Raw genomic sequence first — 22,871 nt, 5'->3', positions numbered from 1 at the left:
GTGAAGTGGGGACATATGGATAGAGATGGAGGTGGGTGTGGCAGAGAGTCTAGCAGAGACTGAGGTTATTAGAATGTGGAACCAAAGTATGTGCTGTAATCTACTTAACTATATATTTCACAGAAGCAGGTAGTGTTCAAGAAGGGGGAGAGTGGTGGTGGTTGGGGGGGGGGGGGGGGGGGGGATGGAGGAGGATATGATGGCAATCTGTCATTCAGATACCCCACTGGGTGATCAGTTGTGCTCTTGGCCAGTTTGATAGTGGCCATTCAATTTGGTGGACAGTGATTGGTGGCCATGTGTATGTAAATGGCTGTGCAGGAGTTATAGCAGAGCTGGTATATGAAATGGTACTCTTACAGGTAGCCCTGATTCAAATAGGAACACATGTGCCTATGACAGAAATGGAATAGTATGTGCTGGGTGGTTGTGTAGGAAAGGTCTTGCACATTAGTCGGGGTATGGCCCATGTGGCTAGTGGTTGGGAGTAGGTGTGGTATAAGGACATAGCTTAATATGTTGCAGATTTGGGGGACAGCTGAACATCACTTTGGGAGTTGTAGGAAAGCTTATGGATAGAATGTTCTGTAATTTTGATAACAGTGATTCCAGAACTGCATAAATACATTAAATACCATTGGACTCACATTTACATTTCATTAGGCTTTAAGATGGAAAATATGCTAGTTTATTGTGTCAAGTGCACATATGCAGGCAAGATAAAAAGTAACATATTATATATGGATCATTATGCCCCTAGGAAAAGAGTCAGGACACTTGAAAAGCCTGTTTCCCTTTTAAAATGTAGGAACTGTACTGCTGAACTAACATTCCATTAAAAATTGCAGTAAATAACTGGAATATTTTGTTCGCTGTTTTGTTAATATCCTAAAAGTGAAGCACACTTGCAGACTATCTGTATCAAATACTTTGACAGTTTTTGTTCACTTTTGTTCAAAGAAAAAGAAACTTGAAGATACCTTTCAACCACAAAAGATGTATCTATCAGATGTGAGTTATTCATTTTGTAATTAACACTTCAAAACTGTCTTGTAACAGTTTAAAAGTTTTATGAAAATGTTGAACAAAGCAGTACTGTGGAGCTTAGAAAGCTGCAACATAATAGAAAATGTGCTGTCATTTATAGATAAATGTGTTACTATAACTTGAATATGAGAATAAATGAAACTGAATTAGGTAACTGTACCTGTAGAGTTTCACGCAGGTTATTCATTGAATATAATTTCTTGTATGCATATTTAATCTTTTGACAGTTTCAAGGCACTTGCTTCTATACTACTTGCCATGTTATAAACCATATTCTTCTCATTGTGTATATATTTGAGATATATTTCTATCTTTTCCTTTCATCATGAGATACCTTACTTTACTTGTGTACAACTGCATATTTCTTCCCTTCATGTCTTGGTTTCTAGTTTTGCTCTACTACAGCAGTTACCTGCATTTGTTTGTTTTTGACATTAACCCATTATTTGCTTCCATGTATTCATTTCCATCATTCTCCACTGCTAAGTTTATGCTTATTGTCAATGACAAAAACTATAATGGTACTGGTTATTGCATATTAATATTTAATGTTTCAGGCTATGTAGTTGAAGTAGCTGAGTTTGGTACTGACAGCTGGCGGCAGGTTCCAGGGTTCTGTCCAAAACCAGCATTTACAGTAAAGTCTCTGACTGAAGGCAAACGATATGTATTCCGTGTACGTGCAGAGAATATTTATGGCCTTTCTGAACCATTGGATGGCAAGCCAGTGGTTGCCAAGAGCCCATTTGATCCACCAGATGCACCTGGTCAGCCAGAAATTACATCCTACAGCCCCAACAGTTGCAATCTCAGCTGGACACCACCTCAGAATACAGGAGGAAAACCAGTAACAGGTAACTAGCTCTTTTTATATTTATTTACTTACAGACCTAAAAGTACTTGAATACTTTAACATGGTTCTAAATTTAGAGACATTTTGGAAGTTTTTATTTACTTTACTGTCTTTTCTTTGTCATTGTGATTATTGCATGAGAAAGCAAACATTTTACTATTTTTTTGGGTACAGCCAACGCGAAATACACTGAGGTGACAAAAGTCATGAGATAGCAATGTGCACATTTACAGATGACAGTAGTATCATCTACACAAGGTATTAAAGAGCAATGCATTGGCAGAGCTGTTGTTTGTATTCAGGTGATTCATGTGAAATGGTTTCTGATATGATTATTTCCAAACAACGGTAATTAACAGACTTTGAACCCGGAATGGTAGTTGGAACTAGATACGTGGTACATTCCATTTTGGAAATTATTAGGGAACTCAATATTCCAAGGTCCACAGTAATGATAATAATAATAGTAATTTTATTGTCATTCGACCATTACAGCAATAGACAACATCAGGCATATAACACAGTATAACTGTTAATTCAAAGAAAACAAGAGGCATGTCATTAATACTACAAAATTATATTACATTTGAAATACTCATTTATGTCATAGAATGGGTGAGCAACTAGCCATTTATACAGTTTTTGATTGAATGCTTGTTCAGGTAGTTCTTGTACATATTCTGGAAACTTATCAAATAATTTGTGCCCCATCAGTTCATAGCTGTTAAGTGACTTTGACAGTATGTGGTAAGGAGTATAAATGCATTTGCTTCTTCTAGTGTTGTAGAAATGTATATTTTCTCTATGTTTGGCTTCCACAATGGCTTTTTTGTACTTATTCGTACATTGAACATAGACTGATCTGGCATGGTCGGTCGTCAGATTTTTATGTATGCTGTACAACAACATAATTTGGTTTTTCAGATTTGTTAGTTGTGCAGTATACCATGGGTTTTGTTTGTTTATACCCTTGCCTTTGGAGCCTTTGTTGATTATTTTGCATTTCTTTATTGGAATGCAGTCATTAAATTGTGACAAAAATACTTTGAAAAACCTTTCAAATGATTAGTTTTGCTGACAGATGTTTACATAGACTATAATTTGTGTCACCAGACCATTGGCCAAACTAGCCTCTGTTAGTGAGGGACTTACAAAACCTGTCAATTTCATCATTTGTGACCGATCTAGTGATTACCAATTTTGAGACAGGCATATCAATGTTACTCTTATCAGCACAGAACCTACTTATATAACTGAATGATACAGAATCATGATCTGAGACTGAGAATACTGTCACATCACATGATTCTTCTGTAGTAGTAAAACTGACAGATATATTGTCAAGGTTTGCTTCATCTCTTGTGGGTCTATTATTGATAAAGTGCAGATTGTACTGTCTTAGACGATTTTTGAGCTCAGTGACATCATGTTTGGCTGTTGTTACATCAAAATCTGCATTCAAATCTCCACCTATTACAATGTCATAATGTAACCATTTTGTCTTTCTAAATACATCTAAAAGCATGTCCAGTTTTTCTAAAAATACACTAATGTTACCCTTAGGTGATCTGTATAAGGCTGTTATCACTGACTTAAAATTGTCACTAACTATACCAGTGGCTTCAAAATTCTGTTCATCTCACAAGTAATCTATATCCAACCTATTAATGGAGTGGCTGAGTGACTGGTTAGTATAGAATGCCACATCACCCCTTTATGCACTTTCTACAGTAACCATTTGCTATTTTATTGTTATCAAATTTGATAGCTGTAAGTTCACTCTCTGTTGCCCAGCGTTCACTCAGACAAAAAATATCAAATTTGTTCTCTAGTCCAAAATTATTTACAATAAATTCTTTGTCTTTTACTCATTGAATATTCAGGTAGCAAATTTCAAGATCAGAATTGTTATTGTCTTTAGAATGAACAGTTTGGTTAGGAGCTATAATATCTTTTACACTACCTATTTTGTCAAAAGTGTGCCCAGAATGCCAAATTTCATTTTGCTAACAGCACGACATTACCTGTAGTGCCTCTTCTGAGCTTGTGACCATATCAGTTGGACCCTAGGTGACTGAAGAACCATGGCCTGGTCAGATATGTCCTGATTTCAGTTGGTAAGGGCTGATGGTAGGGTTTGTGTGTGCGCAGACCCCACGAAGTCGTGGATCCAAGTTGTCAACAGGGCACTGTGGAAGCTGGTGATGTTTCAATAATGGTGTGGGCTGTGCGTACATGGAATGGACTGGGTTCTCTGGTTCAACTGTATTGATCATTGACTGGAAATGGTTATGTTTGGCTACTGGGAGACCATTTGCAGCTATTCATGTACTTCATGTTCCCAAACAACAATGGAATTGTTGCTGGGCCACAATTGCAGGGCCACAATTGCTCACAATTAGTTTGAAGAACATACTGGACAATTTGAGTGAAGGATTTGGCCACTCATATCGCCCAACATGAATCCTGCTGAACATTTATTGGACATAATCAAGAGGTCAGTTTGTGCACAAAATCTGACAACACTTTCACAACTATGGATGGCTACAGAGGCAGCATGGTTCAATAGTTCTGCAGAGGGCTTCCAATGGCTTGTTGAGTCCATGCCACATCAAGTTGCTGCACAATGCCAGGAAAAAGGAGATCCAACAGAATATTAGGAGGTATCCCATATCTTTTGTCACCTCAGTGCATCTTATGCAGTTGTTGAGTATTTATAATTTAATATTAAAAATATACCAACCCACCAGAGTGATGGAGTGCAGTGAAACAGCAATACCAACAAAGTAAGAATCAACATTCTGTCACATTATTGCAACACACTTGTTGAGAATATTATCACTGCAGCCTAATTGTAGTTATAATTGACAGCAACATCAAAGATTGATGGTTATGAGCAGAGTATATGACAAGAGAAAAGACAGGATAAATAACTAAACTTAAGTTCATAAAATATGGTGCTGAAGTATGGAAACTTAGATTGAGTTCATGCAAATTTAAATGACTTTATTTTTGTAATATATCCATTATGATAACACTGTTCTCCTGTACTCAAAACAGTAGAGAAATGGGACAAAAAACAGGAAAGTTGACTCCAAGGTAATCTTCTGTACAGTATGAAAAGAAAATAGTTCTTTAAACCGATCAAAGAAACAAAGCCATGCTTATAAGAAGAGTTACAAGTCAACCACCAAACTATGCTAATGATTTATGGTCCTTTACAACAGAAGAGAGAAGAGAAACATAAAAATAGGCAAAGGTTATATTGAAGTACATTTTAGACATCATTTGTAGTGGTGTGCCTGTGACAAGGTGGCAGTATGAATTGTCCTGTTCAGAGAGAAGGAAAATAGTTTTCAGCATTGCCAGTGTGCTCTCACTCTCTTCGGCCGACGCCTGATGCTCCTGCCATTACCTACCCTGATAATTGGCAATGCTGGCCTGATGCTCCTGCCATTACCTACCCTGATAACTGGCAATGCTGGGGTGAATGGTTTACTGAACCACTGTTTCTGCACGCGACTCTTCATACTAGAATTTTTGTGCTCTAAAAACTAGATCTGTTGCTTCTTAACATAATACTTGTCATGCTTGCTTTATGCCACCCATAATAAACATTGTACATCTACATCTACATCTACATCTACATTTATACTCCGCAAGCCACCCAACGGTGTGTGGCGGAGGGCACTTTACGTGCCACTGTCATTACCTCCCTTTCCTGTTCCAGTTGCGTGTGGTTCGCGGGAAGAACGACTGTCTGAAAGCGTCCGTGCGTGCTCTAATCTCTCTAATTTTACATTCGTGATCTCCTCGGGAGGTATAAGTAGGGGGAAGCAATATATTCGATACCTCATCCAGAAACGCACCCTCTCGAAACCTGGCGAGCAAGCTACACCGCGACGCAGAGCGCCTCTCTTGCAGAGTCTGCCACTTGAGTTTATTAAACATCTCCATAACGCTATCACGGTTACCAAATAACCCTGTGACGAAACGCGCCGCTCGTCTTTGGATCTTCTCTATCTCCTCCGTCAAACCGATCTGGTAAGGGCTAAGTAACCTCCCAACAAAAAACTATTATGAAAATCAATGCTAAATGTTCTACATCCACTCTGGAGTGCTCACTACAGATTGACACAACAGAATGTTGCTGTTGGCTGCAGTGTCACATGGTATAATGGTCCTTGCCACTGTGTGTCACAGCACCACTTGCCTTCTGATTGCACACCACTAGCTATTAGCTTCTTTCATGGATTAGTTGCAGAAAAATGTAATATCTCGACATCTGAAAGTCTTATAACATATTTTCCACACATACTCCCTTCCAGCTTAGACTCTCCAATCAACTACAGTTACTCTTTTTCATGGCTAGTGGTTTCTTGAGCATTCTGTCAGAGTCAATGACACAGCGACAGTGCTGACTCTGAGTATGAATAAGTTAGTTTATTTATTTATTTATTTATTTAGCCATCCGTGGACATTTTAAAATGTATAGATGTTGTCAGTTTGTGTACATTCGTATATTCATACAGTTTGCTGTTACATGTAGTTAAACATTGTGACATATAAGTTATTTACAGTCCTTATCAAAACGTTACATATAGTTAAATATTGTGAAAGAAGAGTTATTTGCAATCATTTTGTACTAAGAAATTCACTTATAGTGTAAAAGCAATGTTCCTGCAAAAACAATTTAAGATTTTTCCCAAAGCGGTACATCTTATCTGTTTCTTTTATTTTCTGTGGCAGTTTATTATACAGTTTTACATGTTCATACAAGAAGCTATTTTGAGTCTTATGTTTATTCTGCCTGTCTAGGTGAAGACAGTGACTTGTTCTTATACTATAATTATGAAAACTGCTGTTTTTGCTAAATTTTGTATGTTTTTCTTTATGTATGCTATGGTTTGGAATATAAATTCACAAGGAAGAGTTAGAATTTCTAACATTTTGAAAAGTTCTCTGCAGTGGGCCCACTTACTGCTTTCATTATAATTCTTACTGCTCTCCTTTGCATTTTAAATACTGTTTGTAACTTCTGAGGACTGTTTCCCCATAAAATAATACCATAAATGGTTACTGAATGAACATAACTAAAGTATTCAGTTCTGAAACATACATTACTGCATGCAGATACAAGGACTCTAAGTGCATAACATGTTGTGGATATCTTTTTTGAGAGTTTCATAGCATGTTCACTCCACTTCATTTGGCTGTCAATGTGCAACCCTAAGAATTTTGTTGTAGGTACATCATCTGTGGAGAAGTTATCTAGTTTTAAATTTAAGGGACTCTGTTTTCTGTTCATTCTAAAGCATATTTTATTTGTTTTCTTTATGTTGAGAGTTACTTTTTTTCCTGAGACCATTTGTGAACATCCCTCAGCACTTCAGTAGAATTTTCCAGCATTTGTGTTGGTGTCTTACTGGTGATTACTATGTTGCTGTCATCAGCAAATAATATCTTCTCTCCATGGCTGATGTGTTGTGGGAAATCATTTATATACGCCAGAAACAATACTGGGCCCAGTACACTTCCTTGAGGAACCCCAGTATTGATATACTGTGGATCAGATACATGTTTCTCAATGTATTTTGATCCACTGGAGACATGTGTGATCTCTGCTGACTGTACTCTGTTTTCTAGATATGAACGAAACCATTTGAGAACCACTCCCCTTACTCCTAGTGCCTCTTAACTTATGCAACAGCTTCTTGTGGTCAACTGTATCAAATGCCTTAGACAAGTCTAGGAAGAGACCAGTTACATAGCTGTTCTCATCTAGTGCTTGTAAAACTGTTTTTGTAAATTTACTTAGATAGCTCATAAGCCTGTTTTTCATTATTGTTTCTATCACTTTGAGAAAGCATGACAACAGGGCTATTATTCTGTAGTTCTCAACTTGTTACTAATAAGTTAATGCTCTTATATTCTTTTATTGCTGCAGGTTACTATGTTGAGAAACGTGAACGTGGTGGTGAATGGATAAAAGTAAACAATTATCCAACACCAAACACCAGTTACACTGTTCAGGATCTTCGAGAAGGAAATAGGTATGAATTCAGAGTTGTAGCACTGAATGAAGCTGGTCCTGGCAAACCAAGCAAGCCAACAGAACCACTTACAGCTCAAGCACAAAGATGTAAGTAATCAACATTTTCTCACATCATTTCTTTAATACAAAATTCAAAATGTCATTTAATTTCATTAAATTTCTTTTAAACTGACCATATCATTGTAATAGTTTTGGACATTTATGTCACCTATTTATATTTCTCTTTAATAAACATGCAGCGATTTTGAAATGTTTCCAATTAATTGGAAATTACACTAACAAATGCTGATTTTAAAAGAATATGTTTTCATATAATGGTAGTAGAAATGCACAAAAATTGAAGTTTACACATAAACTGTAGAGAAAGGGATGAATTTTTATCCAGTTAAATAATTATAAATAAGTTGAAAAGAAATCTGTAAGTATTAGTTGAATTTATGATAAAATAATTAATAACAATAATTAGTCTCATATTTGTGTCTTTGAAGCTTACCAACTGTAAAAATAAACTTCCACTTGTTTCACTGATTTAGTGTCAATTAATAATTTTTCATTTTAAAATTCCTAAGCATATGTGTTTGCACTCTAATGTGCCATAAAAATATTTTTGCTATTGCTTTAGAGGAAGTTCTAAGATAATTATATCACCATATTAGACATTACAAGCAGTTTTTGAAGCTACTTTGAACCATAGGACTCACAGGTGAAACATTAAGGCATACAAAAGTACTATACTTTTCACAAATCAATTTTCCAGACACACATCCTTGCTCTGATATTTGTAGTGTGACATCTTCTCTCTCTCTCTCTCTCTCTCTCTCTCTCTCTCTGTGTGTGTGTGTGTGTGTGTGTGTGTGTGTGTGTGTGTAACTTATTGTTATTATTATTTTACAGTGAAACCAGATGCCCCTGAACCTCCCAAACCAGATCGTGTAACTAAAGATAGTGTAACTCTATCCTGGAGACCGCCACGTAGTGATGGAGGTGCTAAGATTAAGGGCTACATTGTACAAAAGAAGGCAAAAGGAGATAAGGACTGGTCAGATGCTAGTGGAGCACCTATTCCTGTTACAGTCTTTAAGGTAAGATTGAAAAATCTGTAGACTGTGTAGTAGATGTAAGGCTACCAGCATATACAACAATTTTGCAGAAAGAAAATAAACAAATAAAACCTCTGAAGATAGCGCAAAAAGTGCTGAAACAAGTCTGGGTGAAAACAAAACTACAAATGGGTGAAAACAAAACTACAAAAGAGTGCCTTGCACAAGGCAGAATACCTCTTAAATTTTAACCTCTGTTTAATATGAGAGTTCAACAAAACCACAAATTACATTTTAGATATGTGATAACAATGTGTTATATTTAGTGATGGTATCACAACAGGGACATTTGGTAATGATCATTCATGATTTCATTAATTTTAACACTCACTGAAGAAAGCTAAAGAGAAGTGTGGAGATGAATATAATGAAATTACTAAATTGTCTTAACTGTTATGATGAAATCATCTTTATTTTGGCCTATATGTCACATTTTAGTCGCTGTGACATTTCATAAACTCTGTTTACAGTCAGCTGTACATGAACATGGCAGAACCTCCATTATAATTTAGCAGAAAATTTGGGCACTTGACATTCAAATGTAGTTTTATCAGTGTGGAATAACCGTTCCAAAAAGTTATGTTATTGTGTTCTTTGTTGACAGTTGGATGATCATGAACAATTGTACAAATGGTAATTCATGGGAATTTAAAAATAAAAGAATGCCCCATTCAGAACTCTGAACTTTTGCATCCCATAGCCAATGTTTCTCATTTACGTCTTCTTTCTTATTCTTTCATCTTACCTCTCACCATCATGCCTTTGTAATTACAGTACTTTCATTATCCTGAACATGATTTGAACTTTGATTTCTATATCTTCCTGTTTATGTGCTTATAGTGTACATAACATTAAGATTTTCAAATACTTTAACAGGTACCAAATCTTAAAGAAGGGGATGAGTATCAGTTCCGTGTAATCGCTGTCAATGATGTAGGGCCATCAGAACCTAGCAGACCTAGTCAGAATGTACTTATTGAGGAGCAGCCTAATAAACCATGCATGGATTTGGGAGCATTACGTGATATTACGGTGCGTGCTGGTGAAGATTTCTCCATCCATGTGCCATATGTTGCCTTCCCTAAGCCAACTGCATCTTGGTTTGCAAATGATAATTTACTGGATGAGGCTGATACTAGAGTATTCCACCAGGTTAGTAAAATCTCTCTTTTTTTCATTTTTTAACTGCATAATAAACTATTGTGTTATATAAGTGTCAATTAATGGAAATTTGTGCTAATGTAAGTTTAATTCTGGCTTACAAATAAATAAGAATACATCTTACAAATAAATGAGAATACATCTTGGTACTCTGTGCAATGTTTCATAAGTCACTCATTTTTACAGCTGGCTGATGACTTTGCAAGCATTGTTGTCAAGAATTCTAAGAGATCAGATACTGGCCAGTATAGGCTTCAGCTACGGAACCCATCTGGATATGATACAGCTACAGTCAATGTCCGTGTGCTAGATCGACCTGGTCCTCCAGAAAATCTCCGTGCTGATGAATTCGCAGGAGATGCACTTACTTTATACTGGAATCCACCAAAGGATAATGGTGGTGGTGACATTACCAATTATATTGTAGAGAAGAAAGAACCAAGGTCACCAACATGGTCAAAAGTATGTAACACTTAATCTACTTGATTTTAACTTCAATATAACTAATGGTGAAAAGTTAAGCTATCAGCTATACTATTCTAAAGATTCATAGAATCTGCTATTTTGTAAAAGTATCACATGTTACTGGCTAAATAATTTAAAATCACTATAACAAGTCCTTTATCAAAAATAAATGAAGTATTTTTTGATGAATAACTATATTTTTTAATATTCATTTATTTTTTATTTCTGTTTACTACAGGTGAGCAGTTATGTGACTACACCATTCTGTAGATTACGAAACTTGGTTATTGGACATGAGTATGAATTCCGTGTAATGGCTGAAAACCAATATGGTGTTTCGGATCCTGCTGTAACGAAAGACCCAGTCAGAGCACGACATCCATTTGGTATGTTAACACGGCATTTGTTATGTATATCAGATAGTGTTTCTGTTCTAGGGATTGTCAGTAACATGGTTGACACACTTGAGACAATGAAACTGGCACTTTCTCTGCTATGAAAGACTTTGCATACATCAAATGGCTTTCTTTTGCCAAAGGAAAACGTTTTTGGCTGTGGAAGAATTTGTATACATCACTACACTATAGTTAAGGTTCATTTTCTGTTCTTCTTCCTGTTACTATTATTTATCTTTCCTGGCACATTATCTGTCATACCATGTACCAAAACTGTAGAAGGAAAGGAAAATAAAGTACCAAACATCTGTGGAACAAGAATAATTGTAAATGATTTTTAAACCATAGTAATGAGATTATATGGAAATCCTTCAGGAAAAATGAATTATTTCCTTAAACAACTGGATTTGTGTTCAACATGATTACATCCTAGAACCAATGAGGTAATCATCATGGGAGCCTTCAGTATCAGCTTTCTCACAGAGAACAGCAGTAGTGTTGAATCTGAACACATAAAAGAATTGTGTAACCTAATTTTAGTGGGCAGTTTCCTTATAAGAGTGACAGTAATAATAAAAGTCTTATTAACAACTTCACACACAATGGTAAGAGTGCCACCTTAACTCTTAAGGCAAGTCATAAATTATTTTTCTGAACTAGCCAACTGCTTTCAACAAAGGACATAATTACATCTACTTATGCAATATGCTTGTACAGGTCCTCCAGGGTAATCAATAATTAATGCATAGCATCCTCCAATAATTATTTGCTGAGTGATATGAACAGTACCATTTTAAGACACAAGCAGCCACTTGGGGTACCAAGCAGAAAGTGGCACGAAAGGTGTAAAATTTGTATACAGGGTGTATCATAATTAGTAGCGAAGAATGACATGAGGGAGGGCCACCAAATAATATGTTGCTTGTGTGGAGAAAAAGTCTCGAGCTGGCCCTTAACATGAAGCATTGATCAAGACATCAGACTCACATTCAGTAGGAGTACATGTCAAATTCCCATCTGTCCATCCACATATAAGTTTTTCATGGTTCCCTTAAATTGTGTAAGCTGAATGCTGAGATGGTGCCTTAGAAACAGACTTCCCATTTCCTTTCCCGGGCTTGTGCTCCGTCTTTAATGATCTCCTCATGTATAGGACATTAAACCCTAATCTTCTTTCTATTCATTCTTTACAACATTTCATTTTTATTCAGTATATTGAAAATTAAATGTTCATTAGAAATGTAACATGTGTATCAATCACTTTGTGGCATTGTGTGAAACAGTTCTCCAAAAAAATGCCAAAAAGAATAATAATTTTCTGACTGAAGATCAGTTTAAATCCTAGATACTAAAATGTGATGTAATGTACTGTAGAAGAAAGAGAGAGAGTCATACAATGGAAAAACAGTTTTCTCAAGAAATATATGTAACAGTATGGTACAGACTATACTGTCATGTTCATAGAAACATCCTTAAAAGCTTGTGTATTAAAATTATAACTGACAGTTCAACCTGAAAAACAAAAATAATATGGGAGGCTGTAGAAATGAAGACAGGGAAAAGAGTAGAGAATGGGACTGACATAGAATTAATACAGTATGCAACTTTTGATGTGTAACTGATAATCACTTATAAGTGCCTTCAGTAGTCAGTTGTTTGGAAGCAGCAGAGAATATTGGCTACAAGAGTTGAATCTATGGATCTTCTTCAGTAAGCTGACCATAGTAAACAAAACTCCTGTCATGAAACTAAAATAATTATCAAATGCATGAAAGCTAAAAATTTTGTGAAATTGATAGTAGTTGTATAAATATATGGAATTGTTGTCATGGTTTTTTATTAAGTGGTACATGATACATTGAAGTAATCATTACAGCAAGAATTTTTCAAGAAAGATTGAAATACACTATTGAAAACCTACTCTTCAAGAAGGAACACAAAATGAATGTTCCAAAGTATCCAATTTTAGTTTCCTAAAAACTTTAGCAAATTGATTCGTATGAGTATTGTAGGATACCTGAGAAGGCACGAAATTCCTAACAAATGCTAGTTTGATATCCAGTAAGCCATGTCAATGGATAAAGTTATATTCTACTTCACAGATCAAATTGTTGAATCAATAATCAGTTCATTACCACCCATCACTATCTTTTATGACCGGTCTAAAACTTTTGAGTGTTTTGCTCACAAAAGTACATGGCCACACCCTTAGACCCCATACACACAGAAACCAAAGAAGAATTCTGTGGTTTCTATAGGAGAATATCAGTGTAGATTAAGTCATATATAATTAACAGAAAATAGAGAGAACATTTAATTATGCAGATGGAATGTCAGTTCGACTAGAGCACATTCAGTTTTTGAATACCAAAAATTCTACACCATGTCCTCTGTTGCTTCTTGAAGTCATAAATTGTATCCTCCTGTATTCATATGCCAAGATTAAAAGTACCAACTCCTCAGATCACCCAACAGTCCTAATTGAAAAACAGAAAGCTGAAACCTTTTAATATCCACAAATTAGGTATTTGTGACCCTCTTATATTGGTTTATTCTACTAGACCTGAAACAGAAACACTCCCTTCTCACAGTATCCTGCTTCTCAGATGGGTCAAGATGATATACACTACTGGCCATTAAAATTGCTACACCAAGAAGAAATGCAAATCATAAACGGGTATTCATTCGACAAATATATTATACTAGAACTGACATGTAACCAGTGGCACCCCATACCATCACATCAGGTGATACGCCAGAATGGCGATCACGAATACACTCTTCCAATGTGCGTTCACCGCGATATCGCCAAACACGGATGCGACCATCATGATGCTGTAAACAGAACCTGGATTCATCCAAAAAAATGATGTTTTGCCATTCATGCACCCAGGTTCATCGTTGAGTACACCATCGCAGGCGCTGCTGTCTGTGATGCAGCGTCAAGTGTAACCACAGCCATGGTCTCTGACATGTGATTACATTTTCATGCAATTTGGGTGCATAGATCCTGAGAAATCAGTACCCAGAAGAACCACCTCTGGCCGTAATAATGGCCTTAATATGCCTGGACATTGAGTCAAACAGAGCTGGGATGGCTTGTACAGGTACAGCTGCCCACGCAGCTTCAACATGATACCACAGTTCAAGAGTAGTTACTGGCATATTGTGACGAGCCAGCTGCTGGGCCACCATTGACCAGACATTTTCAATTGATGGGAGATCTGGAGAATGTGCTGGACAGGGCAGCAGTTGAACATTTTCTGTATCCAGAAAGGCCCGAACAGGACCTGCAACATGCGGTCGTGCATTATCCTGCTGAAATGTAGGGCTTCGCAGGGATCGAATGAAGGGTAGAGCCATGGGTCGTAACACATCTGAAATGTAACATCCACTGTTGAAAGTGCCGTCAATGTAAACAAGAGGTGACCAAGACATGTAACCAGTGGCACCCCATACCATCACGTCAGGTGATACGCCAGAATGGCGATCACGAATACACTCTTCCAATGTGCGTTCACCGCGATATCGCCAAACACGGATGCGACCATCATGATGCTGTAAACAGAACCTGGATTCATCCAAAAAAAATGACGTTTTGCCATTCGTGCACCCAGGTTCATCGTTGAGTACACCATCGCAGGCGCTGCTGTCTGTGATGCAGCGTCAAGTGTAACCACAGCCATGGTCTCCGAACTGATAGTCCATGCTGCTGCAAACGTTGTCAAACTGTTCGTGCAGATGATTGTTGTCTTGCAAACGTCACCATCTGTTGACTCAGGGATCGAGAGATGGCTACACGATTCGTTACAGCCATGCGGATGTCTGTCATCTTGACTGCTAGTGATACGAGGCTGTTGGAATGCAACTCGGCATTCCGTATTACCCTCCTGAATCCACTGATTCCATATTCTGCTAACAATCACTGGATCTCGACCAATGCTGTCAGCAATGTCGCGATACGATAAACCACAATCGCGATAGGCTACAGTCCGACCTTTATCAAAGTCGGAAACATGATGGTACACATTTCTCCTCCTTACACAAGGCATCACAACAACGTTTCACCAGGCAACGCCGTTCAACTGCTGTTTTTGTATGAGAAATCGGTTAGAAACTTTCCTCATGTCAGCATGTTGTAGGTGTTGCCACCGGCGACAACCTTGTGTGAATGCTCTGAAAAGCTAATCATTTGCATATGACAGCATCTTCTTCCTGTCAGTTAAATTTCGTGTCTGTAGCACATCATCTTTGTGGTATAGCAATTTTAATGTCCAGTAGTGTAATATTAACAGAAACAACATGTAGATTCTTCAAAGTTTCTGATTATCCACAATGACAATAAATGAAATTGATCTTACCTTATCAGTGACCATCTTCTCCATAGTGGCCAACACAGCCATGAATTTATTAAATGAAGATGACATTTTTCCACTAAGGCTGTGTTGTGTTTATTTTCAAAAACACTTGAGTGTTTAACTAGAACAAGTTGGTGTAAGTACGAAAATGACAGCATACTCACATGATGTGCTGAACCTGATCATTGAACAAAGACTAAGTTTCAACAAATACAGCTTAAGTGGGAAAAACACAACATTCATTTAAAATGCCACCTTCATTTATCCATGAATTGTTCAAAAGACTCACTCAGCAACATTAATTTATAATTTTATAGTGTATGCTCTGCGGACTCAAATGAGAACCCTGGGGGAGGGAGAGTTGGGCAGGTTTGTCCCCCCCTCCGCAAACCTCTATTGAGAAAATTTAGAGAACCATCATTTGTAACGTACGTCTACTGTGAAGTGACCTTACTACCACCACATACATCTCACATAAGGTCATTGAGAGCATGATAATAGAAATCAGGCCTCATAGAGACGCAAATTGGTAATTGTATTTTCCTTGCTGCATTTGCGAATGCACTAGGAAAGGCAACAACTTATAGTGGTACAGGGTACCCTCCGCCATGCATCATTTGGCGGCTTATGGATTATACCCTTCAATGTAGATATGCTTCATTGTTAAAAGCATTTTACTTCACATAACAAATAGTATCTGTCATAAGCACAAGTGATCCGGGATTGACCTACATATCAACCTAAAATTTTTTGTGTGCTACTATAGTCTCAACAATCCCAAATAGTATACATTTCATTACAGAACTAGCTTAGGGATCAAGTAACATTGCATCCATTTTTCAGTTGTTCTGTTCAGATAATTACATTATCAAAAGTTAGATAAAAAATCAGCATTTCAGTATTACATTACAGTGCTTTTGAAGGGACTAAATATCCACTTCTGTTCCTAAACATTATCCCTCTTAAATTTCTTAGTGTTTGTTCCTGACATATACTTGTTTTATTTATTATTGTAGATCCTCCTGGAGCACCTGGTGCACCACGTGGAGTTGAAACATCAGAAGATTCTATTACAATTGCATGGACAAAACCACGGCATGATGGAGGATCACCTATAACTGGCTATATCGTAGAAAAGAAGTTAATAAATGAAGACAAGTGGACCAAAGCCAATCATGTGCTGATTCAGGATCTAAGTTACAAGTGTGTATACATAGATACATAAATAAACCATCTATTTGTGTGGATAGTTTTGTATGTGTATACAGTACCTGTATTTGACAGAGAGAGCTGTAAGATGTTGAAATAGCACTATCATGGTGATACAGTCCACTGTTTTGCCCTTCATTCTCTACTAAGCAATGATTAATAACATAAAATTGTGCTCATAGTAATGTCTCTACATTATGTCCTTATTTTTTGTTGTGGATTTCCATGAAAATTAATGAGACATTAGAAATTATAAAAGGTTCAAGAGTGCAGTAAACTAGATGAATATGTTGCAATATTATTAAGTTATGCGGTTACCAGGGCTAATATTTGGTTTCATGAACAGTATGACATGAACTTATTATAGTCAGGTGAACTATAATTGTTTCTCTAGATTTAATCTGTTCCCTGTATAATCAAAAATTCTTGCTATCACTATTTAAGCTGCACTGCATCTGTTAGATCTTTGAGCATTGTTCAAAAGAATACACAAATCCGTTTTTGATACATTCACTCTGATTTAAATTACTCCCGCCTACTTTGCAGCTTAAATGTCACTCAGATGTATTATAAGTGGTACTTCATTTGCTTAAACTATAGCAGAAATCAAGCAGAAATCATCAGTGAACATTTATGATGGTAGCACTTTGTATGTTATATAGCAAAATATTATTTGTCAGATTTTGCCCATTCATATTATTTACTTTGTGATGAAAGATGGTAGGCATGTTTCTACATCTGAAAGATGATGTCTATTCAGATTTTGTACCAGTCACGCAAGAGCAGCACTAGTGTGAAGATGCAAATCAGGTATACTTTAAATACACACTGTAACAGTCATGAGTGTTAGCTGCCTTTGAGATTGAATGTGGTGAGTTCATGTTAGTCAAGACTGATTTTAAGATGACAAAAAAGACACCATAATCAACACCTCACTGAGTTTGAATGAAATGTAATATGTCTGTGAGAATCTGACTGTTCCATCTGCAATATTGCAGAAAGACTTGACAGGAATGTTGTAGCCACTGTATATGATTGCTGGCAGTGGTGGTCACAAGAAGACCAGACTCTGGACAGTCACATGGAGCTACTGAGAAGGAAATCCATTGTGTTTGGCCCCACAGTGACACAACGAATTGTTAAAAACCGGTTACTTCAAGGACAGCTTCAAGTCAGGCACCCTGTAGTGTGCATTCCACTGATCCCAAACCACTGCCGTTTGCGATTGTAGTGGTGTAAAGTGAGAGCTCAGTGGTGGGCAGGAGTGGAGGTCTATTGTGTTTTCTGATGAAAGCTGGTTCTGCCTTGGTGCCAGTAATGGCCTTGTTTTGATTAGTAGGAGGCCATTTGAGGGCCAAAGGCTTGTTTCCCAACAGGATAATGCTCACCCACGTACCACTTTTGTAACCCAACATGCTCTGCAGAATGTTGACATGTTGCCTTGGCCTGCTCAATCACCAGATCTGTCTCCAGCCAAGCACATATGGGACATCATCAGACGACAACTCCAGCAGCATCCAGAAACAGTATTAACCATCCCTGTATTGGCTGACCAAGTGCAATAGGCATGGAACTCAATCCCACAAACTGACATCTGGCAACTGTACACCACAGTGCATGCATGTTTGCATTCAACATTATGGTGGTTACACTGGTTATTAATGTACCAGCATTTCACATTTGCAATGCCTTAGGTCACACTTACATTAACTTGTGATCTTGCAATGTTAATCACTTGCATATGTTACCTAGATAAATGCATTCTCAAAATTCATTACTCTACATTAATTATTTTTTGGTGTTGCTGTTTTTTCCATCAGTGTATATTTATGTATTCACAGGGAAATTTGCATTACTATTATACGAGCATCAATTTATCCCCAGATATTGTTTTAATGTAACATGGCACTACTTTTCTCCAGGTTCTTTTGCCATAATATCTAGTAACAACATATTATCATGCTTACATATTACTGTAAGTTTGTTGTTACATATAATTATAATCCCCACACCCCTCTATTGCTGCACTAACCATTTCAGTTCCATGCATACTTGATTATTGTTTGTGGTGTAAGTGCAGAATTTCATTACATGTGTGGAAATGTTATTTAGGGAGCACATCTCAAAACTACTGCCAGTTGTTCCTCCCTCCCCCCATACCCCCCCCCCCCCCCAATCCTCCTGCTTCTTTCCACTCCATGGTGAGGAATCCATGTACCTCTTCTGTCTGCATCTAGTGCACTCACATGGTCACAAGTGTTTATTCTTTGTGTATCTGAGCCTTGTAAAGAACAAATTACCATTAATTTGCCTTCCAGTCTTAAGTGGAAAAATCGGGTGTCAAATTCCTTCATCAGTTAATAGTTTTTTTTTTTTTTTTTTTTTTTTTTTTTTTTTTTTTTTTTTTTTTTTTTTTGAAATATTTTGTATGACTCAGAGTATTCTGACTGCCATGCACAAAAAAGGTACCAAACTACATCAACTGATGTATGATACCTCCTGTTTTGATTCACAACTAAGTAATTATGTTGATATGTAACACTGGAAAATATTTATGATTATGGAAGCATAATAACTTCTAATACTGATTACTGATTGCGTACACATTACAATCAATCACAGACAAAGAAAGTTTCCTAAGTTTTGTGTATTATTGTAACTCTACCATTACTTTATCTTGTTTCAGAGTGGGCAGTCTGATTGAAAATCATGAATATGAGTTCCGAGTGGCAGCAGTAAATGCTGCTGGACAAGGTCCATGGAGTTCAGCCTCTGATGCTATTTGTTGCAGGCCACCTCCAAGTGAGTTTTGTTTCCAACCCCCTTCCCTTTTATCTGATTGTATTGAAAATAATCACAGTATTTAAGATACATTACCAAAATAGTGGTCTGTTAGGTAACTGATACCCCTGTTGCAACATATTTTATGTTCTTATCCAGCAGAAGATATGTATGATATTCAGTTTATAGCTGCTAGATGGATGACTGAGTCTTTTTTTTACCCTTCTTTGTCCTTTTCATATCTCTAATTTTTTCCTTCTTCATCATGAATGCGACTAACAAGACTGTTAACGTATGTCATTGAGTATAAATTTCATATTACCATCTGTACAGATATTGTATTTAAAAAATGTACCATCATTTATTACGGTATTTTCATTTCTGAATTACAGATTTTCAGTTCAGATTCCGTGAGACTAATGAGTGGATTCGGTATGTGTAAAAACAAAGACTAAATTTGACACAAGACCCAGTAACTTTTTATTATGTTTTTTTTTTGCAACCAGGTTTCAGTTACTTCAACTTGAGATGAGAATGTTAGTGTGGTGACAGTGCAGGTAGAGGCTATAATGCACCATACTGTTCACTAGTTGGCTCTGGAAAAGAAACAACTTGACAAAGTTTTGTTAGTGTTTTGCTATCAGTCACTGAGTTTCTAAAACATTATCTCTAAAATTATAAAGTAAATAATTGAATGTGTACTTTAATACTAAAGAAGATAGATGCTATGAATTATTTAAATTATTTATACTTTGGGTGAGTAGTACATAATATTAATACAACTCATCAACAAATTTATAATCTTTGTTAGCTGTGTTACCTTCTCTATTTTTCTAGCAATGTGACATGGTCTCTTGCAGTATCTGATGACAATCTGTGATAATCTATCCAGTGTATCTTGAATCATTATATACATTTCTGAATTATTGCATGATGGAGGTACATTCAGTTACATATCTCTAATTTGAATCTACCGTTTTTGTTAGAGAGAGAGAGAGTAATGCTGTGGACAACACTAAGGTGTCTACGGCTATCAGCTGCTCGAGGGCATGCCTTGTCTTCCTATATCATGAACCTAAGTATTAATATCAAGGAAAATAAGACACAGGATTGCAATCAATTTTATATATTTTTCAGATGCCCTAAACAAATACCAGGGATTTTAAGTAGTTTACTCACTGATATTGCACTAATCCTTTGAACTTTAATAAAAAGTGTGTGACTGAAAACCATGTTACCTGTCACTGGCCAAGTAACTTCCTTATGTGACCATTCCAATTTTTGTTGACATTGAAAGCAATACATAGAAGCCAAAATGAAGTTTATTTGAAGTGTAGTACCTCATCACCCAAATGTCTGCAATATACTGCAACAGCCATCACTATAAAATCCACTGCTTTCTGGATGTCTAAATTCTATGAAACCTCTCTTTGTTTATATGTTTGTTTGCTGTCCATATAACAATCGGTTCTCAGACATTGGCATAAATTTTAGTTCACATGTACAAATGTTTAGTTAACATACATAAGAGCACACATTGATATAGACAGTGAAGATCAGAAATTACCATTTTTTGGTGCAAAAGCAAACTTATGCTATATACACTGTTTTACAAAGGGAAATTAGAACTTGAAATCTTCTGCTCAGTAACAGCTTTTCTCTATTAATAAAAGCTTAAGTTTATTCTTTAAAGTGTTGAAATTATCTGTCTTGAAGTCAGATGGATGTCTGTTACAAAGGATGGTTCCTATCATATGTGGACTATGGTCTGCAGCCTTTTTTTTTTTTACTTGCAATTGTGCGATAATTTTCCCTTCCCCATGTATTGGACCTATTTACACTACTGTGTGTTACATTATACTTTGGATCTTGTTTCACAAACATTATTGCTTGCAGCATGTACATAAAGTAGATGGTTAGTATTTTATATTTTCTGAAGATTTCTCTACAAGGTTGTCTTGTGTTTGTCTCAAGCTATCATGGTCCAGGAAGGCTGAGACCCTTTTCAGTAGATACACGTACCTACTGATTTTCTTACAAATATGGTCTACATGTTCTTTCCATGACAGGTGTTCCATCAACAATTATGCCCAAAACATTGTGTTTGTTTTTGTAGCTAAGAGCCAATGGAGGTGTAGATAGAGTTCTGTTTATTTCTGACTGTAGATAAGCATAAATTGCATTGTCATTGCCTTCTATTTATTTACGAGTAGCTTATTTGCAGTAAAATAACTTGACAGAAAATTATAATTGATTTCACCACTGTTTGTAGTAGTTTGCATATCATGGCCCAAGCTAACAAAAGAAACAGAAAAGGCCCCAATATACTTCCTTGGGGCACACCACATTAAAGTACCTTGTGGGTTGATTTGGTTGTTACTATCTGTTCATTCCTTTTATAAATTACTGCAGACAACCTTATAGGCAGAGCAACCACAGCTATGAGTAGTCATCTTAGGTACTAATAACCAATTCAATCGTATTTATTCCTTTATTATTGGATCACTACTGGTTTTGTAGCACTAAAAACCATATCTTCAGGTGAGCATACAACTAAAACATTAGAGCAAAAAAGCTTGGAACCTTTTTATCCAACGTTTGTTGTCCGTCAGAACAAAACACCACTAAAAGGCAGCATGTCATAGAATAAAATGCCCGGATTCCAATGTAGTGGATGGGTCTACTTCTTCAGTCTATACGGAATCAGAACCAGGAGACTCAATTTGATGTAATGTTACTTTCACTAATAATGTCCCAAGCTCTGAAGTTAATGATATTGGCCTACAGTTTCTTACATCAGGTTTTATTCCTTTCTTATATATCAGTAGGATTTCAGTGATTTTTATAAGGGAAAAAACCAGGGAATTCTCCATGGCAGAGGGAGATATTTATTAAATATGTCAGAGGCTTCACTTTCCTGCTTTCCTTTAGCAGTTAGGTGCATTCCTTTAGCAGTTTAGGTGAAATGTCATCCCAGCCACAAGACATTTTAGCTAGAAGTTTTGAAATGATTGCTAGCTGGTCCCTCTCAGTAATGCATTGGATGAAAAAATATTGGCTAGGTGTTGTAGTATTTAAATTGAGTGCCCAGTCATGTTTCATTTGTGCCAATTGTATGAAACATATGTATGAATTTCTCACACACTTATTTTGGGTCATTTGTTATGTTGTCATTTTAATGTTATGCTGGTGTGTTCATGAGATTCTTCTTCTTTATACTTTCTTCTTCTTCTTCTTCTTCTTCTTCTTCTTCTGTATACATTATTTTCCCGGGTATTTTACTAACACAGGTTGAGTTGCTTATTTGATAGACCTATTCCTGAGTTTTAAGGTAGGTCAAAGAATCTCTGTATTTTTTCTGAGCAGTTTGTATTTTGTTAAATAGTAGTGTAATTTAGTATCTCTAAAGAGTATGTAACAGTCTTTCATGTTCTCTCTCAGTTCAAT

General features: G+C 36.5%; 1 protein-coding gene across 12 annotated transcripts in view; it reads left to right on the top strand.

The window, feature by feature from the left end:
- The window catches only part of LOC124555505 (twitchin), a 367,233-nt gene that overhangs the window by 278,563 nt on the left and 65,799 nt on the right, over positions 1–22,871 (top strand). For all 12 annotated transcript variants that reach the window (XM_047129451.1, XM_047129441.1, XM_047129452.1 and 9 more), the window contains 8 exons: positions 1,605–1,901; positions 7,848–8,042; positions 8,850–9,037; positions 9,932–10,207; positions 10,403–10,678; positions 10,920–11,067; positions 16,451–16,637; positions 19,330–19,445. In XM_047129451.1, the coding sequence (XP_046985407.1) occupies positions 1,605–1,901; positions 7,848–8,042; positions 8,850–9,037; positions 9,932–10,207; positions 10,403–10,678; positions 10,920–11,067; positions 16,451–16,637; positions 19,330–19,445 (1,683 nt within the window). The remainder of the gene's footprint in view (positions 1–1,604; positions 1,902–7,847; positions 8,043–8,849; positions 9,038–9,931; positions 10,208–10,402; positions 10,679–10,919; positions 11,068–16,450; positions 16,638–19,329; positions 19,446–22,871) is intronic.

This window comes from Schistocerca americana, chromosome X, assembly GCF_021461395.2.
Source record: "Schistocerca americana isolate TAMUIC-IGC-003095 chromosome X, iqSchAmer2.1, whole genome shotgun sequence".
NCBI classification, from domain to species: domain Eukaryota; kingdom Metazoa; phylum Arthropoda; class Insecta; order Orthoptera; family Acrididae; genus Schistocerca; species Schistocerca americana.
The sequence above is the reverse complement of the archived record's forward strand: the minus strand, read 5'-3'. Positions and strand labels throughout refer to the sequence as shown.